The sequence below is a fragment of the Micromys minutus genome (genome assembly GCF_963924665.1).
Source record: "Micromys minutus genome assembly, chromosome: 31".
Classification (NCBI taxonomy): domain Eukaryota; kingdom Metazoa; phylum Chordata; class Mammalia; order Rodentia; family Muridae; genus Micromys; species Micromys minutus.
In genome coordinates this window covers 232,708-257,039 of record NC_137966.1, presented here as the reverse complement: position 1 = coordinate 257,039, position 24,332 = coordinate 232,708, and the positions used below count along the sequence as shown (strand labels likewise).

At 45.3% G+C, this 24,332-nt stretch overlaps 1 protein-coding gene across 3 annotated transcripts in view; it reads right to left on the bottom strand.

Annotated features, from left to right (window-relative positions):
• CYFIP2 (cytoplasmic FMR1 interacting protein 2) overlaps positions 1-24,332 on the bottom strand; it is a gene marked incomplete at both ends in the record, with an annotated part of 95,106 nt that overhangs the window by 58,899 nt on the left and 11,875 nt on the right. For 2 of the 3 annotated variants that reach the window (XM_080942034.1, XM_080942035.1), the window contains 10 exons: positions 3,282-3,435; positions 6,542-6,689; positions 7,175-7,341; positions 11,386-11,511; positions 12,148-12,267; positions 15,476-15,593; positions 17,472-17,563; positions 19,595-19,699; positions 21,507-21,635; positions 22,772-22,868. In XM_080942034.1, the coding sequence (XP_080798160.1) occupies positions 3,282-3,435; positions 6,542-6,689; positions 7,175-7,341; positions 11,386-11,511; positions 12,148-12,267; positions 15,476-15,593; positions 17,472-17,563; positions 19,595-19,699; positions 21,507-21,635; positions 22,772-22,868 (1,256 nt within the window). Of the gene's footprint in view, positions 1-3,281; positions 3,436-4,402; positions 4,478-6,541; positions 6,690-7,174; positions 7,342-11,385; positions 11,512-12,147; positions 12,268-15,475; positions 15,594-17,471; positions 17,564-19,594; positions 19,700-21,506; positions 21,636-22,771; positions 22,869-24,332 lie in introns of all 3 variants that reach the window. The other variant, XM_080942033.1, reaches the window with a different exon arrangement.

Here is a 24,332-nt window from a genome sequence, read left to right as displayed (position 1 = left end):
TAGTACCGTCTATGGCAAATGGTATCTGTCAGCTTCTGAGACAGGGCAAGTTATGTGGTAAGGGTGGTTATTTTTAGACTATTTGCCATTCTACTGTTTCTACTAAATCCCTACAGAGCTACTCTAAAGAAGTGTGATTTGTATACAGTGTTTTTAGAACACACTTACCAATGCTCACTTTCAAAAAAAGTATGGCTGCCTCTTCTCTTGTGTGTGGTAATTCTGTCTCCCTTACTGTTGGGAGGTCTAGAAAGCCCAACTTAGGTCATTCTCTAACAGGGATGCCTAGACTGTGTTTTGTTGATTTTTGTTTTTTGTTTTTTTGTTTTTTTTTTTTTTTTTTTTTTTTTTTTTTACAGGTACACTGAGACTCCCATGTCACTGGGTTTCTATTTCTCTTTGTCCTGTTCTATAAAAACCTCTGAGAGAAGAGGAGGGCAGGAGACTGAGGTGCAGCCTGGAAGCTTCCCCTGCTAGGAGTAATGGGCACCTGTGGTAGTCTAAATGAAAATGGGCTCCATCTCATACCTGCCAGAATGGCTAAAATCAAAAAAAAAAAAAAAAAAAAAAAACAGGTGAGAGCTCCTGCCAACAAAGATGTAGAGCAAGGTGAACACTCCTTTACTGCTGATGGGGGTGCAAACTTGTACAGCCATTTTTGAAATCAATATGGCAGTTTCTCAGAAAAGTGGGAATTGATCTACCTCAAGGTCCAGCTACACCACTCTTGGGCTATACCTAAAGGACTCTCTATCCTACCACCAGGACACTTGCTCAATTATGTTCATAGCAGCTTTATTCCTAATAGAAATTGGAAACAACCTAGAATGGATAAACCCTCAACTCAAGAATAGATAAAGAATGTGGTACAATGGATATAATAGAATTTTTATACAATAGAATATTACTCAGTTGTTAAAAATGACACCGTGCTTGCTCTCTTGGTCCCTTGCTCTCCCCCCTCCTTGCCCCTCCTCTCCCCATTCCCTTCTCCCCCTCTACGTGCTCATGGCCAGCCTCTACTTTTCTTCTTCTTCTTCTCTCTCTCCCCACTACTATCCTCTTAACTCCCCTCCCCATGACCTGAATAAACTCTATTCTATACTAAAAAATGTGACATTATGAAATTTTTAGGCAAATGGATGGAACTAGAAAAAACTCATGATGAGTGAGGTGAACCATATTCAGAAAGAAAAACATGTTATGTTCCCACTTATAAGTGGATGATAGCTATAACGTAAAGGATAATCATGCTATGATCCAGAGGCCCAGAGAGGCTACATAACAAGGAGGGCTCAGGAAACAGAGAGATGCAAGAATCTCCCTGGGAGATGGAACTAGAATAGATTTCATGGGTGAACTGGGGGTGAGTGGGGATGAGAACAAGAGAGGTCAGATGGGGGGATAGAAAGAGAAAAGTATTGGGAGAGATGACTGGAACTGGGGGAGGGTCATTTTGGAGGGGCAACAGAGATCTAGTGCAATGGAAACTTCTTGGAATCTACAAGGGTGACCCTAGCAAAGACTCCTAGTAATGGGGGATACAGCTGAAGGACTAGGACACCAACCCAGCCACAGAACCTTAGTCCTACAATTTGTCCTGCCTGCAAGATGGTGGGTAAAGGTGGTACAGAACTTGTGGGTGTGGCCAACAAATGACTCATTCAACTTAAGACCCATGTCACAGGAGAGAGCCCACACCTAACACTGCTTGGAGGGCCAGAAACCAGAGGCTGTATAGCCTAGAGACCCAGGATAAAACTAAACATGACGGGGGAAAAAAGTCAACAAAATAATGATATTCTGCTATATTCTTGGATCAGAGCCTAAAATAGCTCTCATCAGAGAGACTACACCCAGAAACTGATAAGAATAGATGCAGAGACCCATAGCTAAACATTAGGCAGACTTGGGAGATCCTGTAGAAGAGGAAGAGGAAGGACTAGGATACCATAAAAACACAGCCCACAGAATCAACTAACCAGGGCTCACAGAGGCTCAGAGACTGAACCAATAATAAGGGAGCTTATCTATATAGGTCTGATCTAGATCCTTTGTATATACGTTATAGTTTGGAGTTCTAGTGGGACTCCAAAAAGTGGGAGCAGAGGCTGCCTTTAATCCCTTTTGCTTTGTTTGGGGGCCCCTTTCCTTCTATTGGGTGGCTTTGATATTATATGAGGGGATGTGCCTAGTCTTATTGTAGCTTGTTATGTCATCTTTAGTTGAGATTCCCTGGGAGGCCTGCTCTTCTGAAGGGAAGTGGAGGAGGAAAGTATCTGGGTGAGGGGGGAGGTGGGAAGAGGAAGAAAGAAAGAAAGGAAGGAAGGAAGGAAGGAAGGAAGGACAGAAGGAAGGAGCCCTATAGGCTCATAGGGACTGGCACTAGTGGGAAGTGTGGTCTTGTTGGAGGAAGTGTGTCTCTGAGGGGCAAGTTTGAGGTCTCAGATGTTCAAGCCAGGCCCAGTGTGGCAATGCCTCCTCCTGCTACCAGAGGATCCAGGTTTAGAACTCTCAGCCTCTTCTGCAGCCCCATGTCTGCTTTCATGACAGCATGCTTCCTGCCTTGACAATAATGGACTAGACCTCTGAACTGTAAGCCTGCCCCAATTAAATGTTGCCCTTTATAAGAATTGCCGTGGTCATGGTGCCTCCTCACAGCAATGGAAACCCTCTAAGACAGTTCTACAGAGTTCATAGCTGCTGCTTACCAGCAAAAGTCTGATCCAGTGAATCCCTGGTGTCATTTCCCCCTCCTACCTAGCAATGAATGTCTATGAGACAAATTCATTTGGGTCAGAATGAGTGCAAAAGAGTCTGGCCTGGAGCTGGAGAGATGGCTCAGTGGTTAAAAGCACTGACTGCTCTTCTAGATGTCCTAAGTTCAAATCCCAGCAACCACATGGTGGCTCACAACCATCTGTAATGAGATCCAATGCCCTCTTCTGGTGTGTCTGAAGACAGCCACAATATACTCATAAAATAAATAAATAAATAAATCTTTAAACAAACAAACAAGAAAAAAAAAAACCAAAGTCTGGCCTTTCCCGCCTCTTCAAGGTGACAAAAAGGTCTTCTTTTCTTCTTTCTTTCCTTTCTTTCTTTCCTTCCTTCCTTCCTTCCTTATGCTTTTAAATAATTCTTTTGCCCCTGGGAGCAAAAGGTAAGCCCCCTGTAGTTCCTGATTCCATTTTTCTACTGCTTTCATCCAGATCGAACTCACTGCCCTGGGAGGTGGATACCCTGTCTTCTCTCCCGCAGCTGAAGGCCCCGAGGCTCACCGCTGATGTTGAGCAGGTGTGTGAAGAAGAAAGACTGCTTGTGGAAGTCCTCGATGGCAAGGACAATAGGGCCATCCAGGCTGCTTCTGAGTGTCTTCTTGGAGCCACTCTTGTCTGCGATGAGTGACTCAAGCATGGTGCGCACCATGTACAGCTTGAAAAGAAAGGGGGAAGAGTCAGTGTGGCCCGCCACACCAAGGGAGAACTTCCCTTCCCTTCCTACCTTGCTTGTGTGTGTGTGTGTGTGTGTGTGTGTGTGTGTGTGTTTCTAGTAAAGTGAACTGTCTTAAGGAAGCACTAATTTAGGCAGAGAAGTGACTTTGGAACTACAAAAACCTCTTCTCTCTTTCTCTGCTGTTCTGGGACCCAGCCCATGCCAGGCAAACATTTCATCACTGAGATTACCACCCACCCTTGTCTCCTGTGAGACCAGCTTTGCAGAGCTTTCTGCCTAGGCCCCACGGCACCCCTAGGTGAGCTGACAATGGCAGGTAGTTAAGGTTTCTGCCTGCCCTGCTTAGCCAGGGGTATGGGCATCCATGTCACTCTCTGATCTCCCAGATGACCATGGTAACAGCATGGATGGGGCACTGAACCAGGAATCAAAAGAGCCAGGTTCAAAGCCAGGCACTGCCGTTGACTTGCTGTGTGACCTTAGACAACAAAGCTTCCACTCTGGGCTCCAGTTGCCTTTTCTCACAGGAAGAATTAGACCAGATAAGTTCTCAACCCAATCTCTTTCAGCTCTAACATTGGGAAGAGTTATGCAATAGACAAAGCTCAAAACAGGTGCCCCCCAACCACCTTGTATTTTGAATCTGTCAGTGAATGCTGGTGCCCTCTGGTGGCCTAGAATGTATTGCACAGCCTTCCAGAGATTCTGGGTAGGAATCCATACTTACATAGGAAGCTATTAGACACTTAACGCCTGCTTACAGAGTGCCCTACATGCAAAGGGCCCAAGTGCAGTAGGGTTGTTCTTTCTGCTATTCTAGTTTTTTTTTCCACACCATTTATCTTTGAATCTGAGGGCCGGAAATGGCCTTGAGGAGCCAGTCTAGTTTGTTCCTGTTGCCTCCCGCAGAAGGCACCCAAACCAACCCAGCCAGGCGGTGTTATACCAGGGATCGGCAGCCTCTTCGGCCCTGTGTGCCACCAGTGGGGTGAAACAAAGCCCTCGGGGACCACTGGCAGGCCTAAGACATAGATAGGAGAGAAGGAAGAGGGAGTGGGAGGGTAGGAGAGACAGGGAGGAGGGAGAGAGAGAAAGAGAGAGAGAGAAAAGCAAGAGGTATTGTATACAGTGGGAAAGCCACCACAACTGCAGGGGCCACACGTGACACACTCCGACCTCCCAACAACCATGCTACACTCTGCTGCTTCTGGATGGGCCTAGCATCTTACCCACCGTGGGCCTGGCAGTCACAGGTCAGCATGCCATGGTACCCTACAAAGGGTCCCCTCTGTAGGGGTAAGGGATGACCACTGTTGCTAATTTCCTCCCTCTATGAACCTGACAGTAGGCCTGTCTCCCTCTGACTACCAAAGAACAGTGCTAATGATAGCCTTGGAGTCCCCAAAGAAAGAGGACTATGGTGACTGGATCACATCTAGTTCTGACTATTAGCAAAGTGGGTTCAATCAGAACAGTGTCAATTCTTTAGCCAACCTTATTAATTCAACATTTAATCCACCAGAACAGCCTTCTGCCCAACTCTTTGAGATGCCTACATTTACTACGTCTGAAGGCTGTGATGGAGCCCTGGGGTGGGCATCAGGAGACCTGGGTTCTTGTCCCACCTCTACTTGGTACTCCTCCTGTGACTTGGACAAGTCACTTCCCCTTTCTGGACCTCAGTTTCTCCATCTGTGATAGGGGAAGAGATGAGTTTACCTCTCCGTACTCTTCCAGCTCTGAGGCTGTCTAGGAGTCAACTAAATATGTCTTTGCAATCAACCTTAGCTTTTGGAGACCAACCTGCAGTTCTCAAATTGTCCACAAGATGCTCTCTCTCTTCTGTCTATAGCACACACACACCCCAACCCCCCAAACTCCCAATCCTTTTATCCTAGCTCCTCCCAGACCTTGTCTTCATCAACCTCTCAGAACTTAGCAAAATGCATGAGAGCCATTCAGCCACATTAGGGCACTCCGAGTTAGGAAGCTCTCTGACTCTCAAATGTTTCAGAGCTGTCTATGGAGGCTTCTCTAGAATATCTCACAAGCAGAAGACAGTCTGTGCAGATTGGTCGTCGGAGGCTGCAGAGATAAACAATAACCCTGCCAAACACTCAACAGCCTGCTCAGCCCCAGCCCTGCCCAGACACGGACACACACAGAAGGATGGGTAAGAACGGGCCTCAGATGGCCCACTTCAGAGCAGAGACAGGCTTGAAAGGCCCTGTAAAGAGGAGCTTCCAGCTTGGGGTTTCTGGAGCCTGCAAGATCCTGGGGGTTATAGTACAGACTCATCTGCTTTCAAACACCACAGAAAGTAGACCTTTTCCTACACCAGCAGTGAGAACTTAACTTCATGGTCCACTCTTCCCCCCCCCCCCCCCACGTAATTTTAAGACTGCTCTGGATAAACAAGGACAACATCTTACGGCAGGCGCTCTGGCTGGGAACCCAGAGTGTTTCTGACAACGAGATTTTCTCTAAGGGGAGGAGGTTTGCCAAGCTTGTGGGCTGTCTTTGGAAGAGGGATGGAAAAAATTAGAAAAATTAAATGTTGGTAAAAATCTCATCCAAAGTTTTGTTTTTAGATGATAATCAGAGCTGAGAGAAAGGTTAAGGTTCTTGCCTGGGAACATACAGCAGGTCGGGGCAGAACTTGTAAGTTTCCTGTAGGGGCTGGTGTTTTTATAATACACAGAGTGATGCATGTGGACTCCATGTCAGATCTCTCCTGCACTGTAATATGTGAGCTTTACAGGGCTACAAGAGAGCTGAGTAGGTGGACATGTTGCTACCACCTCTGGTCAGACTAGACAACTGAGGCACAGAGAGATTGTGTAACATGCCCAAGGTCACACAGGTGTCTAGGACTAGAACCCAGGTCTCCTGAATCTTAGGCCAGTGGTTTTCCTTTTTTTAAATATCAAAACAAAACATCAGGAAAAAGCCCAGAGCAGCTGCTTAAGTCCTGCCCTTCCTCACAAGGATCCCTATCCCACTAACCCCACAGTTAAGCATGTTGCCCTTCCATGGTCCGACTGGCCTGGAGTCAGAGGAGCCAGGCTGCCTGGGAACCGCTCACCTGTGTGCTGGACGGTCCCACAGCACGGCGAGGCACCTTGATGTCAAAGCCACCTTTGGGGTCCTTCTCTCCTCTTAAGCATGGGTCATTGGGGGGCTCTCGACCTCCCTCCCAGTCACAGATGGTCTTTCGAATTGCCTGCAGAACACTGGGGAAAGAAGAACAGGGAGTTGGCTCAGGTGTCTGCAAGGCTGTTTCCAGACCCAACAGGGTGTCAGTACCTCCTGCAGTACAGTGCTGAGTGTTTGTGATGCATTCATTCCTGGACCCACTCAGGGAAGCTAAAACACTGTTAAGATGCTTTTAACAAGTGGATGCCATGGCTTTGGTGGCCATTGACTACCAAAGAACTCAGCTTTGAGTCATGTAGGGTACAAGAGGACAGGACTTGGGGGTGGGGAGAGTAGGAAGGAGCTATAGCAACATCTCATTAGCATTACTAACTTCAAGAATAAAGTTTTAACAACCGTTTATATTCATAGCCTACTTGCTACACATGGTGTGTGCTAAAGTCTGCATGTGGACTATCTCATTCCATCTTCCCGTGGCTATGGATACAATGACCCCATTTTACAATCTTCCTCTAGCCCTATAATCAGTCCTGCAGTGTCCCAAGTGATGCCAAAGACTCACCTGATAAGGACATTCTTTTTCTTTCGAACTGCTTGTCGCAACGGCTCCCGAAGTGTCACCTGGGCAAAATCCTGCAGGGCTGCATAGATAGTGTTGCGGATGGCCTGGTTGAAGACACTCTCCATCCTCCCCATGAGCACCTGCAAACCCTTGATCATGGCAATCACCTGATGGGCACAGGGCAAGCGTTAGCCTAGCTGTCACTTAGCAAGCCATCTGCTCACTATGCTTCTCCATGTTGCTGGGAGAGGGTGCTGAAGATACCCCAGAGAATGAGGCCAGTGCCTCTAAAACTACCAGGTAAAAAATGGTGCTAAAATCACACAGACCAGAGCTCTAGTCTCACATCAGTAGTCATGTTAAAGGGGAACTCCAAGGCATTGTGGGTAGCCATGTCAATTACTGCCATGTGGACACAGGATGGTGTTTCCTGAGATGCTAGGATAGATTCACACATGATTCAGCCATCTTACTTCTGGGTGTAACTGAGGGCAATGAAACCACTATGCTGAAGAAACACATGAACCCAATGTTAACTGGACCACTAGCCACAACAGCCAGGAGAGAATCTACCAAGGTGGACCTTGATGGTGAGTGGGGTGACAAACCATGGTAAATGCAGCCAGGAAGAAGAAATTTTCCATATGCAGCAACATTCCATGGATGGAATTAGAGGACATTCATCATATCTTATAAGGTGTATTACAAAGCTTAGAATAAAAAAAGAAAGGGAGGGGTGACGGGAGAGATGGCTCAGTTGGTGAAGTGTTTGTGCTGCAAATATGAGACCCAAGTTCAAACTCCTAAACCACAGAAAAAAGCTGAGCATGGTGGTGTGCTTGTAGTTCAGTTCTGGGAGACAGAGCAAGTTGGATTCTTGGGACTCAATGCCTAGGTACCCTAGTTTAATTGGGGAAAAACACCCAAGTGGACAGCTCCTAAGAAATGATACGTGAAGTTGAGCTCTGGCCTCCATAGGCACATGAATATATCACACCACACACACAGAGACACAGAGACACATACACACATATAAACACACACACACACACACACACACACACACACACACAAGAGGAAACCTGGAAGGATACAGCAGTAACAGGGATGGGATGGTTCATGTGCAGTTGGATAGGAGTGACAATTTCCTGTACTGTGTCCCAGTGGGGAAGATACACTGCACACATAGCTACTGCATATTCCAAAATAGTCACTCAGAGAGGATTCTGAATGCTAACAGCAATAATAACTCAAAGTGATAGAAATGTGGATGAGCCGATCCAACCTTTATGTACCACATCCAAAGCAATGACATGTCACAGTGGACCTCAGGGGTATTTATAGCCATCATGTGTCAACCAGAAATAAGTGATACTCAGAAAATGATACTAGTATCCTGCCACAAAAGCATGGCTGTGCTTCATGAAGCAGGTCATTGTCATCTTGATCCATGCTCTAATCTCACTGATGACTGATGACAAATCACTGCTGGTGCGTGGACCACGTTCTGGGTGGCATTCCTGTGCTTTCTGGAGATCTCTCTACAAACACTGACATAAAATAGACTAACTCAGATCAATGTTTCAACCCCCATGTGATCAATAGCTGCCTGAGCCCCAAACTGGAATCTTCTCCTGAAGCTGTCCTGAGGACACTTTTGCTTCTCCATGTGCAGAGGAGGGAAGTGGGGCTTGTGCCATGGTACACTCAAGACTGGTGGGTATACTGAACCCAGTATAGTGGGGATAGCAATGATGGGCTTAGGTAGGAGACACAGTCTATTAATCCATCTTTACCAGCAGTAAACCTGTATTACCAGTCAGTCTCGAGTTGTAACACACTGCCTTGTGAGGACACAGAGGGGACATGCATGGCAAACTGGGGACATGATAAATCAGCCTTCACACAGTGGCCACACTCTCTCATACCCACACAGTGATGTGCCTGACTGCATGCACCAGTCTGAAGCTTACACATGAGGCTTGTTCCTGTAAAACAGTAAAGAAATAGAACAAAACAAACAAACAAATAAACAAGCACCACAGTAGCAACTAGGGTGAGAAACCTTGTCAGAAGGTGAAGACATCCCCAGAAGCCAAAAAGTAGAATGTTTGGCCGTAGTAAGTAAAGTAAAAGCTAATGAGAGAGACATTCAAAGAGCTGGGCTCCTGGCCAGAAGTGAAATTCAAAAGCATCCAGACAGGGAGTGGGGAGCTGGTACAGCAGTAAAAGCACTAATTGCTTTTGCAGACCCAAGTTCAATTCCCAACACCCATGCTGGGAGCTTACCATTGTCCAAGGCCCTTTGATGACTCTGGCCTCCTAAGATACTCGTGTGCACAGCCTCTCACACAGACAAACCCATAGTTAAGACACTGAGACAAATAAAGAAGGGCTCAGAATAATTCTAAACACAGAGTGGGAAAGGGTATAGGATCAGAGAGGGAAAAGTCTTTACAACTTGAGACTATGTAAAGATTTCTGAGCTAGAATCCTCATTTGCATACTGTAAAATAATAAGATGAATAAATTGGACTCTGGAAAAATAGAAAACTAGTGCTTTTCAAAAAGTACTGTCAAGGGAAAAAAACAGAGGCAAAGTTACCAAGTCGAGAAGCTACTTCTATTGCATACATGGTGAGAGTTTTGTGGTGAGGTTATGGAAAGAGTTCTCACAATTTAGTAATGTGAAGGCAGAATACAGCCTTTAAAAATGAGCAAAGACTTCGACAAAATACTTTCAACAGACTGATAGAAGAACAGCCAACAAAAAGCATAAAAAAATACTCGGTATCATTAGATTGTGGGAAAAGAGAATAAGAGGGTTAATGATAGTCACCTGTATGACCATTAGAATGACCAAGATCCTTCGTAAGACAGCCACTGCCAAGGCCCAAGAGGACACAGAACAATGAAACTCTCAGGGAGACTTGAAGATTGTGTGAAATTCTCCTTTGTATGGCTACTGAAGGAACATCTATGGTGTGAGTACTCCAGGAAAAAGCTAAAACTCAGCCAGGCTTGACAGAACAAGTCTGTAGTCCTAAGACCTGCCTTGATTATCAAGTGAGTGCAAGGGCAACTTAATGAGACTCTATGTCGACAAAACCACCACCAACAAAAAATGCAAGGGAATTGAGTGTTTAGTCCAGCTATCCTTTAGTGGGATCATTGATCTGCTTTGTGACTAGGTTCTGGGTAGGTCCCCCAAGGTTGTGGAGCCAGTGCCCTCACCCACTAAGCCATCTTCTCAGCCCTCATCATATACTTTTTAAAATTTTAATTTATTCTTAGAAAATGTCATACACTATGTATTGGTTGTACTGGCTGGTTTCATGTCAACTTGACACAAACTAGAATCATTAGAGAGGAAGGAGCCTCAGTTGAGAAAATGCCTCCATGCAATCCAGCTGTAGATCTTTTCTCAGTGAGAGACTGATATGGGAGGGCCCAGCCTGTTATGGGGGGTGCATCCCTGGGCTGGGGGTCCTGAGTTCTATAAGGAAACAGACTGAGCAAACCAGGGGGAAGCAAGCCAGTAAGCAACACCACCCCTCCATGGCTTCTGTATCAGCTCCTGCCTCCAGGTTCCTGCCCTGTTTGAGTTCCTGCCCTGACTTCCTTTATTAATAAACAGCAATGTGAAAGTGTAAGCCAAATAAACCCATTTCTTCCTTACTTGCTTTTTGGTCATGGTGTTTCATCGCAGCATCAGAAACCCTAAGACACATATCTTGATTGTATTTATCCTCACTCCCTCTCCCTCCAGCCTCCCTCAGGACCTCCCTTCCAATTTTATATCTTCTTTTCATAAACATTTATTTGTTCACTATTTATTATGGTTTAACTCAGTACAATCAGTGCTACCCATACACCCATGCACATGGAGTCAACCACTGGGGCATGGGGAACCAACCAATAGCCACACTCCTAAAGAAAAGCCAGTCTTACTACTCCAGGAACTAGTAACTGTTCTCTGCTAGGGGTGGGGCCTCAGGAGGCCTCCATAGTCTATGTTGGCATCTTAAATTACCTCAATCCCTCATTATTTCCTAGTAGCTTTTGACAGAGAACAATCTGGAAGGGATAAAAATTAGATAATGGGCATCAAGTTAAAATGAGAACAGACTTGTGGGATCACAACCAACCAGGAGCCACAGAAAGCAGCAGTCCAGGAGTAGGTGGGGAGAGTAGGGCATCCGCACACCCACCTCCACAAAGGCAAACTTCTCCTCGCTGGTGTAATTGTAGCGCGTGGCTCTCTCATACTCTTCTGCGGTGCCTGGGCAGTCCTTGTTGCAGAACTTGTCTGTGGGGTGAACCAGCTTCCAAGAGTACTGGGGAGAGAAGAATCAGCCAATGCCCATCAACTGAGGAATGGTAAACAAAATGGTCTAGCAATAATAATGGGTTGTGGGAGTGAACATACTGACTTGTGCAGGCTGGGGATGAACCCAGAAAACACAATGTAAACAACTCGAGACACAAAACACAACAGGTGCTCTACGGATCTATATATGATGAATCTCTAAAACAGGGAAACAAAGAGACAGAATATCGAAGGCTGGATGGTCAGGGTGATAGATGTGAGTTTTTAAAAATATGTTTTAAGATTTAATTTTAATGTTGTTTATATGTTTATATGTCTATATGTCTGTGGGGATGTGCATGGGTGTGGGTGTCACAGAAGCCGGAGGCATATGATCTGCTGTGATGGGGTTACAAGAGGTTGGGAACCAACAAATATTGGTGCTGGGTCCCAGATATGGTTTTGTGTTAGTTTGTCTTTTTAAGTGAGAAGATATTCTTAATCTAAGGTCATACAATTCTGTAAATATGCTCGATGTATATTTCAATTGGATAAGTAGTGTGGTATATTTTTATGTTGAAAGACAAAATACAAACTAGAGGCAGAGGTCATGGATGCTCTATGAATCAGGTCAGTGTGAGGCCTGCCACCTCAGGATACTAACCACTTCCATGACATGGGCACTCCACTTGGATAGAAGCTGCAGGCCTCGCAGGGCCAGGTCAAATAGCTCCCGGTACTCTTCATCCGACTTCTGGCTGTCCAGCCCTGAGCCTGTCACCACCTGGGGGGACACAGAACTTCGCACTCACCTCATAGTCCATGCACCTGGGCCTCATAAGCAATCCTCCTCTGAGTCCCTGCAAGAACTGTGCAGCTGTTATGCTCTCTCTGTCTTGCTGAAGGCCACAGGAAGTGTCACGTAGATCCCCATTTAGCCCTGCAGCAAAGGCTTTAATCCTATCTCGACTGTATTTACAATAGGACGTATGCACTAGGAACTGTCACATTTTTGCAGGGATATGAAATATGCAAGCAATGACTTTCACATAGCACTGTGATGTCAGAGGAATCCTGGCTTCATGTTCTACCTCACATACAGTGCGAATCACATATCACCAAAATGGTGTCACGGCTCACCTACTCTGATGTCCTGATTAAGAAAATCTGCCACAGATGTCTGTATGTATAATATTCCATACCGAACACGTACATTATTTTTGTTGCTACTCCATACCTGTAATTTTGATACTGTTATGAATTATGATGTAAATACCTAGGCTTCCTGATGATCTTAGGTGACCCCATGAAAAAGGTCATTTAATCTCAAAGGAATTATGACCCACAGGTTGAGAACCACTGTGCTATATAGTGCTCTACCTGCAGGAAAGCCATGATAGATATGTATAAAAACACTTCTTTCCAACAGAAGTCATGGTGCTGTTGACCCTCATTTAATCTCAATGAATCATCCAAAATTATCTATCTTTAGACAGAAATGGAGATCAAACAACATTCTCTGCTGATAAAAACACTGTGGCAAGAGGCTTACAGGAATTCTGATTTTTCTCTATGGACAATGACTCATTATTTTTTAATTCAAATTTTATAGTGTTTTGTAGAGCATTACTACTGAAAGTCATAAAGGACTGTGAAATATATACACATAGAAACGTTCGTTTGGCCCTGTGTATCTGAAGACGTCTATATCCAATTAATTCCTGCAATGTTAGGTGGGAAATATTTTTTTAAAATGCTGTATCTGTATTGTAAGATCTTGTTACTATCCTCTATATACAGAAAATCAACTGTTTACAATGTGATGTTTGGTTTTAGTCAACCAACTTGATACAACTTAGAATTGATGTTGCAATGAGAGATTGTCTACAGTGGGTCAGCCTGTAGGTATGTCTATGGGAGATTGCCTTAAGTTAACTGGATGTGAGAAGATCCAGCCTCCAGTGGGTAGTGTCATTCCCTAAATAGGAGTTTTCCCTGAATTGTGTTTGAGTAGAGGAATTGAGCTAACCATAAGTAAGCAAGGAAGAGAGCATGTACTTTTTCTATACTTAACTGTAGATGTGACATGAGCAGTGGTCTCAAGTTCTTACCTCTGTGACTTCCTCATAGTGACAGATCCCTAACCTAGCATTGTAAATTAAAAAAAACTCTTTATTATTTTAGTTGCTTTTTATCAAGAGTATTTTATCAATAGTAACAGAAAGGAAGCTAGATTATATGGTATTTACACCTTGTATTAAGTTTTATAAATAATAGAGACAATTTATGATATATTCAAGTATGCAAGTAGGTTAACAGCAACTTCTATAAGGTACTGGAACATCTAGAGACTTTTGTATCAATAGTAGATCCTGAAGCAATCCCTCATAAATACCAGGAGGTAATTATTAGGATGATAATGATAATGATACTACAACTACCACGACTACTACGACTAGAAATTCTAGTCTCAGGACAAATGATTTCCCTGCTTATATCAGCTTACTGACACATCTAGAAAGACAGATAAAGGTTTGGACTAGATTTGGTCCTTGTGAACTCTGGGCTTACTGACCACACTGCCTGTATTTTGTCAGACATTTCAAACGAGCTGGGTTATGATCACAGAAACTTCCTGAGCTGGGGTTTGGAAAAGGATAATTGCTATGAACGTTGGCCACACGGTGGTGCCAGTGAGCAAAACTGCCACAATATGGAAGATTGGGGACCTATTTAGGATTAAACACTTGTTATGTACCTGTGAGAAAGGCATCTATGGGAAGGTGCCTACAAAGACATATATTATCAAAGTTAGTTCTGAGATGGTAGAATTCTATTGGATTGGTTTTGTATATCTAATTTTTTGTCAGTGAATTAATATTATATAGTTGATACGGTCTTATCTTTATGGAACATGCATATGTGGACTACTGCAGGTGTCAGCTTGCACTTTCCGTTTTCTCTGCTACAGGCTCTCTTTGTTGCTTGCCATTGCATTCTCCAGGCTGTCTTGTCCACACACATCCTATGTTTCTGCAGGAGCTCTGAGGTTGCAGCCGTGTGCTTTGTGTTAGTTCTGGAGATCCTAACTCAATTGTTCCTTTTCTTGCATGACAATATTTTACCCACTGAGCCATCTCCACAGCCCTTTATGGCTTTTTTCTTTTTCTTGGATTCCACTGACATTAGTTTTGCAAAGATCATATATTATTACATAGCTATGCATGTTTAACAGCATTAGGAGCAGAGCATTCACAACACCATCTCTAGCCATTGAAGGTGACATGGGATGATGAATCCTGTGCAGCCGATGAATGGTTATTCTACCTTACTCTATTCCAGGCATTAATACATGTGCCAGTCACCCCATTGATTATCTTAATGACTCTTTCAACCTAAACTCTGTCATTACCTCCATTTAAAAGATGTCTGAATTATTTTTAATTGGCACAGTAATTGTAGATATCTATGGGACACAGTGTAAACAGGCAACACATGTATACACTATGTGATGATCTGATAGGCTACCTGGTATATCTATCACCTCTGATGGCTTTTCCTCATATGAAGGACCATAATTATTATCAAACAGAGGCACTCTACTATATGATAGAATATTAAAACTTGGTTATTTTAAACCCATATTTTCTTAAATATTTGCTATTTAATAAAAGTACAAATACCCCAAGAAGAAAGAAACTATCTCTTCTCTTATCCAATTGTACCTCTGTATCTGTTAACAATATTCTCTCCATCACTGACTCCCTCTCCACTCCCATCCTCTTCAGGCATAACTAGCAAATTTGCCCTTTTTGCAGATGAAGGAATCAAGGCACAGAGATACTGAGCATCCATCCTAGTCTGACATTGAACCCACACTTCCAGCAAGGCATCTGCTTGCCACCAGCAGTGTGTTCCCCCTACCCCACTCTGCCTGCTCTTGCCCAGCCTCTTTGTACAGCTGTGGGTCTGGGACCAGCCACAGAACTCACCTCGCTGTTGCTATAGCGAGCCAGCTCAGAGATGAAGCGGATATGATCATCCCGGATCTGAACCATCTGCTCACAGATGTTGTACTGGGGGCTGATGCTGCTCTGAGTGCATGTCCACCTGGGGGAGAAAACCACAAGATTTGTGTGTGGGTCCCGGCTCCTGGCACCTTCGTGGGATAGGCTCCTTCTGCACACTAGCTGCTCCTGGTCAAGACAACATAGCTGGCTCTTCCGGGTGAAACCAAATGGTAAAGTGACCACCTGTGTCCCAGAGCTTGCTCTGTAGGCACCATGGCTAGAAAGAAGAATCCTGTCTCTGCCTTCTCCAGTTTTTACCACAGGTGTTTCTGGACACCAGTGCAAAGATACTCACCAGGTAAGTGAGAAGGCAAAAGTCAAGATCACAGCCTCTGTGGCCATAAAAGGATAAAAATCACAGCCAAGCAAAACCAAGGTGGGCAACCTCCCTGTCTTTCCCAACAAGGACCTGGTGACATGGATGTACCCATGATGAGAGACTTCCTATCATTTTGAGAGGTGTGGTTGGTACCTCTTCCCCACTACTTCTTCCTTCCTTCCTTCTTCCCTTCCTTCCTTCCTTCCTTCCTACCTTCCCTTTTCCCTTTCTCCTCCCTCCTCTCCTCTCTTTTTTCTTGTGTCTTCTTGAAAGACGTCATTAGGGAAATCACCCTGGAATGGAGAGGAGAAAATAAATAAAGAAAAGCCTTCACTCTCTGCCCCCTTTCTCTGTCCAGAACTAGAGGCTCAATAGACAACCCAAGAAAATGGGAAGCCAGTAGGCAGGTGAAGGGTTTGGACAGAACTTTGATTCAAAAGAAGATGCAAAGGGAATCTCTTCAGGATTATGAGTAGTGAGCCTTCCTCTAGCTTAGACTCTGCTAGCTTTTCATCTTGAGCTACTTGTATAAGGACACTGTTGCTCAAACTTCTGACTCTGCCTGGAGATAAACTGGTATCTGCCCAACCAGCCTCTCTCTCTAAGACTGCCATACATGAATTTCCCCAAGGACTTATCTCTGTGACTCCAGGTAAATATAGGTCAAGAACCTCGAAGCAGATATCTTAGTTTTGGGGGGACAGGGTTCTACTATAGCTGAGGCTGGCCTTGAGCTCCTGATCCTCCTGCCTCCAGCTCCCAACTGCTGGGATTATAGGTGCTTGTACTACACCCAGGCTCTGCTGGTATCATTTTAATCCCAGCTATTCAGACTGGCTACAGTAAGAGAATCACAGGGCCAAGGTAAGCCTAGACTACAGACAGAATTTATTTAATGAGTAATGACCCCAAATAAAAAGTAAGGCTGTAGTTCAGTAGTAGAGTGCTTGCCCAGCATGTAAAAGACCTCTGGTTTAATTGCCAGCAATGCAAAACTAAGAAAGACACTGACCAAAGAGTGTCAGCAAGGACAGATCCACATGGATAAGCCATGGTCTCTTAGTTGCAGTTAATATGCATGTAGATCTGATTCTGAGATCAGAGGGGCTAAGGCTGGAGCCAGATTAACCTCCCCCAGGGAGCCACTGACTTACCCCCAGGCCTTAGCATAAATTCCCTAGAACCATGGCTTATTAGATGACACAGTGGGAAGTTACCAACCCAGGCCACAGCTGAAACCATCCAAGTCACACCCACACTGTTAACCAGGTACTTACTGCAGAGTCACAAAACCTGAGCAGAGACCTGAACCAGGGTGATGACTGCTGCCATCATTAGACTCCTGCTGTCCCACTGAGGGGAGGGGGTCACCACAGAGCAGGACAAGGGATGTGGCTGTGCTCTGAGCCCTTTAGAGCCTGGCAGCTAAGGGCTGGTGCAAAAGGGCTCAGAGCACCCAAGCTATTCCCCCTCCTGGCACTGCAGGAATCCACCTGCCCAGGGCTCTGGAGAGGAAGGAAGGACTGAAGTGGTCCCTCAGCTTCCTGCCCAGGCTGGGCGTCCTCACAGGAGCCAAGAGACATTACGGCAGGCACTCACTTGGACTTGTTCTCTTCATAGTGAGCACTGGTCTTAATGTATCTGGCCAGCTCTATCTGCATGTCGCCGAAAAGGGGTACCACCTGCAGCTGCTGCAAAGGAAGCAAACAGAGCATGTGAGATGGCACCTGCAGGTTGGGGCTGCTGTACCGTCAGGGTGGAAGGCTTCAGTATGGATATGGGGCCAGTAGCTTGAAATGTTCCTAATGGGGTAGCCATGGGGTCCTGGCATCCAGAGGAATCCCAGCAAGCATCAGGTCCTTCCCCTGCCTTCAACAAACTGTATACTTCAAGCAATTGACATCAGAAAGCAGTCTTTCCAGGGTCACATAGGTGACTAGATGAAGCAAAGGACCAGATAGCTAGCCTCCTTACACAGGGTCCTTTCTACAGCTCAGAAGATTTCTGCTGTTCCAAACATGACTAACAGCAGATGGCAGCAGGCTACTGCCTGGGTTGGCACCAGAGACTGTCACCTGATACCTAACATTAAAGTGCAGATAGCTCAGGACATGTGAAGGGAAGGCTACTGTCTTCCTACATTTGACTCTCCTGAAGTGAACACAGGACCAGGCACTTTACAAACACTATCTCAACCGAGCCTGGCTGCATAGACCTGTAATCTCAGGTATTCATGACTCAAAGGCAAGAGGTTCTTATATTCACAGGCTCCATGTGCAACGCAGTGAGAATCTGTCTTAAAACATTGAGAGAGAGAGAAAGAGAGAGAGAGAGAGAGAGAGAGAGAGAGAGAGAGAGAGAGAGAGAGAGAGAGAGAGAAAAGAAAAAAGTTGGAATATACCTAGTAATAGAGGACTTAATTCTCATGGGCAAGGCCCTAAGTTTAATTCTAAGTACTGTCTCCATCCACATATAACCAAGTAGAGTCGGTCCAGTCTCCCATAGTACTCAACCCAGGGATTAGCACATAGGGAGCTTGGTCTGTTCAGAAAACCAGACCAGATAGAGAGTGAGAGCCAGGATCACAACCCTTGGCTCGAGGAGGCCTAGTCTATGACTTTCTCAAAGGTACTCATAAGGTAGTAGAGCCAGCTTAAACCCTGGCTCTGTGTAGGCCTAGTTCTACCTTCCTTCTTGCTGCCTGAAGGCAGACATAGCAGTTTTCCAACATGGGGCTTGTTTTAACCAGGGGCACCTCTGGAGAAAAGCTAACAAATCAAGCCACAAGACCCCTGTAACTGACATTTCTCCTTAAATCTCACCTAGTATCTGTCACAACACAACATCCCTCAGGACAGATCTCACATCTGTAGGACTCAAAAGTACAGTCAAGTCAGAATGAGAGACCAGATGTGACATCTGCTTGTTCAAACTCCAAAGACTTAAAATTTACCTGCAAGTTTTTCTTAGAATGTTTTAGGGCCAAATGTTCAGATCTAAGAGGTGCTTGAGGAGATGCACTTAAGCAGAATGCTGTTAATTACTGTGCCTAAATAGTGCAGGCAGGTGGACTGTCATGGGCTCCAGAGAAGCTAAAATGGCAAATATGAATCCACTTAGAGTCTAGTGTTTCAGGGATGGAGAAATGGCTTAGCAGTTAAGAGCACTTGCTGCTCTTTCAGGAGCAGGGTTTGAAGCCAGGTATCCACATGTCAGCTCATAACCATCTGTAACTACAGTTCTAAGACATCCAATGCTTTCTTCTGATCCCTGTGGGCACTGCATACACATGGTGCAGACACACACAGACACAACACCCATACGCGTAAGATAAAAGTAAACCTTAAAAAAAAATTCTAGTCTTTAGTCTTGCTTCCATGAGCTATAGGGTATAATAAAAATTAAGACAGGCTTTGTCTTCTAGGATTTAACTCTGTCTTTAGATGAAAGATTTTAGAAAAGGGAAATGGAGCCTGCAGGAAGACTTACACGGCTTCCATGGAATCCCAGCTGAGTCCAGAGGCTGGGCATCACCCATATGTGGGCAGTAGACCTTGTTCAGTGAGAGTGCTGGGGCCTGTGCTTTTATCTCTCCCCCGAGAATCTTTAGATGTCCATGACCATCTCCACAGCTTTCTGGCTAATTCCATCCCTTCCTTCCCCCAGGGATCTAGGCTCTAGCAATTCGGTTCTCCTGCCTTGCCCCAGCTCCAATTACTAACCTTAAAGAACTTATCAATTTTGCTAAGGTTGATTCTCTTCTTGGCATCCAGTTTGTAGATGTTACTGACATTTCCATCCATCAGATAGAGACCAAAGCCCATCACCTAGAATAAGAAAGGGGCCAAGTACAAAACTCATCATATCTCTGGAGTGACTAACAAACATAGGGGTTAGTGATGCAAGTGTGCACATACGTGTGAACATGCACAAATTCACTGCCCTCTTGTAAGGACATGCATGTTACTTCAAAATCATAACATTATCTCCAAATTAAAACAAAAGCACATGCCTAATCTCAATAAGAAAGTTAATATATTATTACAGTATATTCTGGGCCAGCAGTTATGGGTTTAACAAGTGTAGTCTTGGTTCTAAAGATGAAGAATCAGAGACATAGAGAGGCTAGAGAGCTTGCTGGAACCACACACATATGCTGAAAAGACTATCTGCAAAGGGTTAGCCCCAGATCTCCATCCAAATGTGCACTTATGAATCCTCTGAGATAGGAAAGACCTTATTGTTTCCCAGAGGTGTCAGGAGACAGACACTGGAATAATGATAAATGACATAAAATACCCCAGAAAAACAACAATGTAAAGGCTCCTGGGAGAGTCATGGGGGCCACTGTCAAAGAGCAGACCTCCATCTGAAGATGCTGATAGTCTTGATCTGTCAGCCCATTTACTAGTCCCTTTAGGTAAAAGAGCAGCCACAGGAACAGGGACAGCTGTGGAGACACAGGAAGTCACTCCTTTCTGTTTTGTTATTTCTCATGGTGGGCGTAGCTAAGAGAAGAAGCAGAGGATGTCTATGACAGCTGCTTCCTGCCTGGTGCATTCTGTCCTGCAACAGCACCAACTGTCCTGTAAGGGCTTCCAGTGCCCCCTGGTGGCATCTAAGCTCATCAACCAACTGCAAAGATCCATGCACACAGTTCAAGGCAGGTGAAGAGAGGAAGGCTTGTGAACTGATAACCCAAGGAAGCTGGAGTGAGCAAGTCACAAAAGCCACACACTGCCCTGTGCTATGATATCAATACATTTCATTCCCCTGAACTCATGTAAGCATTTAAGCCTCAAAGTCATAGGGCAATGACACTAAGTGGGTGAAACCTGATGGAGGTGGTAGCATATACCTGTAACCCAAACATTTGGGAGGCTGAGGGTGAGAAACTGAGAATCTAAGGCCAGCCTGGGCTACAGAGAGAATGTCTCAAAAATAAAATATAGAAGTAATGAATAAAAAGGGGTTGAAACTTAACCTCATAAAGACAAGGCCTCTTGGAAAATCATTGGATTAGATCTTTAGAGGCTCCAAGACTGAATCCTGGTGGTTGTACACAATAGTTCCACCATGGGATGCCCTCAAAGAACCCCAATATCACTTTCAGTCTTGAACATAGTGGCTAAAATGGCCCCATCAGTCATGTGCTTGTAGCACAAGTCTAAGACCTGGGTTCAATCTCTAGCACCCATGTAAAAATTGGTTTTGTGGTGCACATGTGGAACCCCTATGCTGAACAGGTAGAGTCATGCCAATTCCTGAGCTTGCTGGTCAGATATCGAGGCCTAATGGGTGAACCCCAGATCCCAGAGAGAGACAGTTTGTCAGAAAAGAAGGTGTGGCTGGAGTGATGACTCAGTGTGTGAAGAACAGTTACTGCCCTTGGAGAGGACATGAATTTGGTTCCCAGCATCCATGTTGGGCAGCTCACAATAGCCCATAATTCCAGTTCTAAGATACCTGACACTTCTGGCCTTTAAGGATCCAAGTACTCACATGCACACACCACACATGCATATTTAAAATAATAAAAATAAGTCTTCAGAAAAAGAAAAAAGATGGAAGGCTCCTGAAGAATTACACACACACACACCTGGAAGGAAGCAGTGTGAGAAGGGGAAGTTTTACCTTGAGGAGCATGTGCTTCTCACTGGGTGTCAGGTACATCTTATTCTCATAGTAATCAACACAGATGTTGACAATGTCAGCCAGCAGCTCCTCATAGCCAGGGATCACTTCCAGTTGCTGGTGAAGACACTAAACAACATCGCCACCCACTGGTCAAGCAGAGCAAACATCTTCCTGAACCACCCAGAAGGCCCAGAGCTGGGCAGAATGAATGAGCACTTTGGTCCCTACTGAGGTCCCAGGAGGAGGGAGCTTTCCTGCCAGCACCTGCTGGCACCTGACTCCTGTTGAATGTTAGGCATTAACTGGTTGTCCCTGTTTACCTCTCCCAGCAGGAACCTAACCCCTTGAGTCTCCCACACTAACTCTGCCAGTTCTGAGCCCAGCTTTACAGTGATCAGACCCACAGTAATTGTAGTTTAGTTTTGAGGGTCTCTGTGAGGTTTCTTCAGACAAAGAAAGGGGAAACCACCCAGGGAAGAAGTAAGACTAGGTAGGTATCTCTTTCCTGGCAGGATTCAGGAGCATCAAAACAGGTAAGGAAGGCTTCTCTGTATCCCTTTCTCCCCAGAGACCAACTGGACTACTACAGGATACTCATGGATAGCATTGGGGGAACTCTCCACAGACAGCAGGGGGCTAAGACTTCATATCCTTCTCTAGTGACAAAAAAGGCCCTACTACTATGGCCAGGCCTTTGAGATGCCTTGGGAACATCACAGTCCCTCTTGTATTGGCCTGGGTCCTGCAGACACTCTTGTTACCAAACTGTTGAAGAGATAGATCCAGCTATGATGGTCACAATGGAAGGAGAGAGGCCCAGTGGATACACCCTGGCAAACTGGTGGTGGTAACTATAACTGTGCCTTCCCAAGTTCTTGGTCATGTTCTGAGGGTTTTTTATATCTACTTCATTTATTTTCCAAGCTAGTCCTGTGAGGTATATTCTCATAAAAGTCTCAAAATAATATACCCACTTTACGGATGAGTAAACTGAATCTCTGACTTTGCCAAAGTATGATAATGGACCTATATTAAGGCTTGTTCTCAACCTAGAGCTTAATGTGAGGCCCACAGTTCTTTCTGGGAAGCTTCCAGAGAGCCAGGAAGGGGGAGGTCACTGGCTGTAGCTTTACTCTCATGAAGGGCAGTGGAGACAAATGTGGATTGAGCTTGTGTCCTGTCCTTTGGTGTCCTCTGAGCCTTGGGCTCTAGTATTGTTTCCTTGGGATTCCAGACAGGACCAACAGGGGGCTTGTCCTCACCTGAGTGATCCTGTTGTGATTGGCCAGGAACATGGACAGGTTCTGAGATTCCTGGATGGACTGGGGGTCCGCCATCTTCCTTAGGAACTGGGCCGCTCTAAAAAACAGAAAAGAAGCAATAACAGAGTACACAGGAGCCTGCTCCCACCCAGCCAACAAGAGACCCCATCCTAATGTCATGAGGCTCTGAACACTAAAGGTGACCCCAAGGTCAAAGGAAAATATGTTTGGCAGGCCTTTCTCTCAGGCCGATTATACCCTCATGACAGCTGCTGGGAGTTAAAGGGCATGAAAACACAAGCAAAAACCTACCAGAGTCTCAGGGCATTTAATGGAAACCAGGAAGAAATGAGACAGTGGGGGCAGTGTCCTTGAGCCTGGCCAGGACCTCCAGGAAGCTGCACAGTGAGTCCAGTAGAACGATCACAGGCAGAAAGCTTCATTTTTTCCATGTGTTCTGTTCATTATAGGAGAACCTCAGCATCCTACTTTTGGGTTGGTTTGTAGTCCCAGGGATTGGACGCAAGGCATAGTGCATGCTGAGCGAACACTTGACCTCTGAAATATGTCCCTAACCTTGTTACTATTTTTCACTTTTGAGATAAGGTCCTGCTAAGTTTTCCAGGCTGGCCTTGAACTCACTCTATAGCCTAAGCCTTGAACTGATGAAAACTACCAAGGATTTCAGTCCTATGCCACTCGGCCCAGCTGATGATTCTCCTGTAGCACAGATCACAGCTCTGGCTTTCCTTCAAAATTCTCATGCACAGCACTGCATAGGAAAACAGAGAACACAGGCTGGGTTTAACCGTGTCCCAACTTAACCCAGCAAGGCATAGCTCATGTCACAATAACTTGTGAGAACAGGTTTTAGGACACAGATGTTGGCTGTGGTCATGATGGAAGTGGTGGGCCATAACAGGAAGTACATGGGGAAGGATGCTGTGCTGGTGACCATCTGTGATATCTTGAGTTGGCCTTGAGATGGGCTCTAACTATTGGGCAATCCAGGTTTCACATTTGCCCTCCTCTTTCTGTAGCTGACTTGAAATCTGAGAGAGGTATGGTGAAACAGGGATAGGGTCCTTCTTTGACAGTGATGTGGGCAACCCTTCCAGGAGGTATAGGAAGACACTGGCATTCAGCACAGTCTCAACCAACTCCGCCAGGATCTGCCATTTTGCAGTGTTCCCTGTCTTTGGGTGGCTATATCCTGGCTTCTGGAAATGAATAGCCACCTCCAAATCCTAAACCCTTTTTTCAACTAATTCTGTCATACACTCAGATTGCCTCCACCTGACCCAGTGTCTGACAGAGAGATTAGCAAACTGGATCAATTAGCAACCTTAGCGAGAACGTGGCATGCATGAGGAAGGAGGTGCTCATTTCAGAAAACCTGGAGTTATGCTATGGGCTCACAAGAAGCCACAGCAGGGGCCTGCCTGAGAAAGGAGACCATGGAGAGGCAGGTCTGGCAGAGAGGTGGTAAAAGAGATCCAGCCAAATTAGGCTGCTGGGATAACTAGAGAAATGTATGCCTGGACTTTTCAGTTCTGGGACA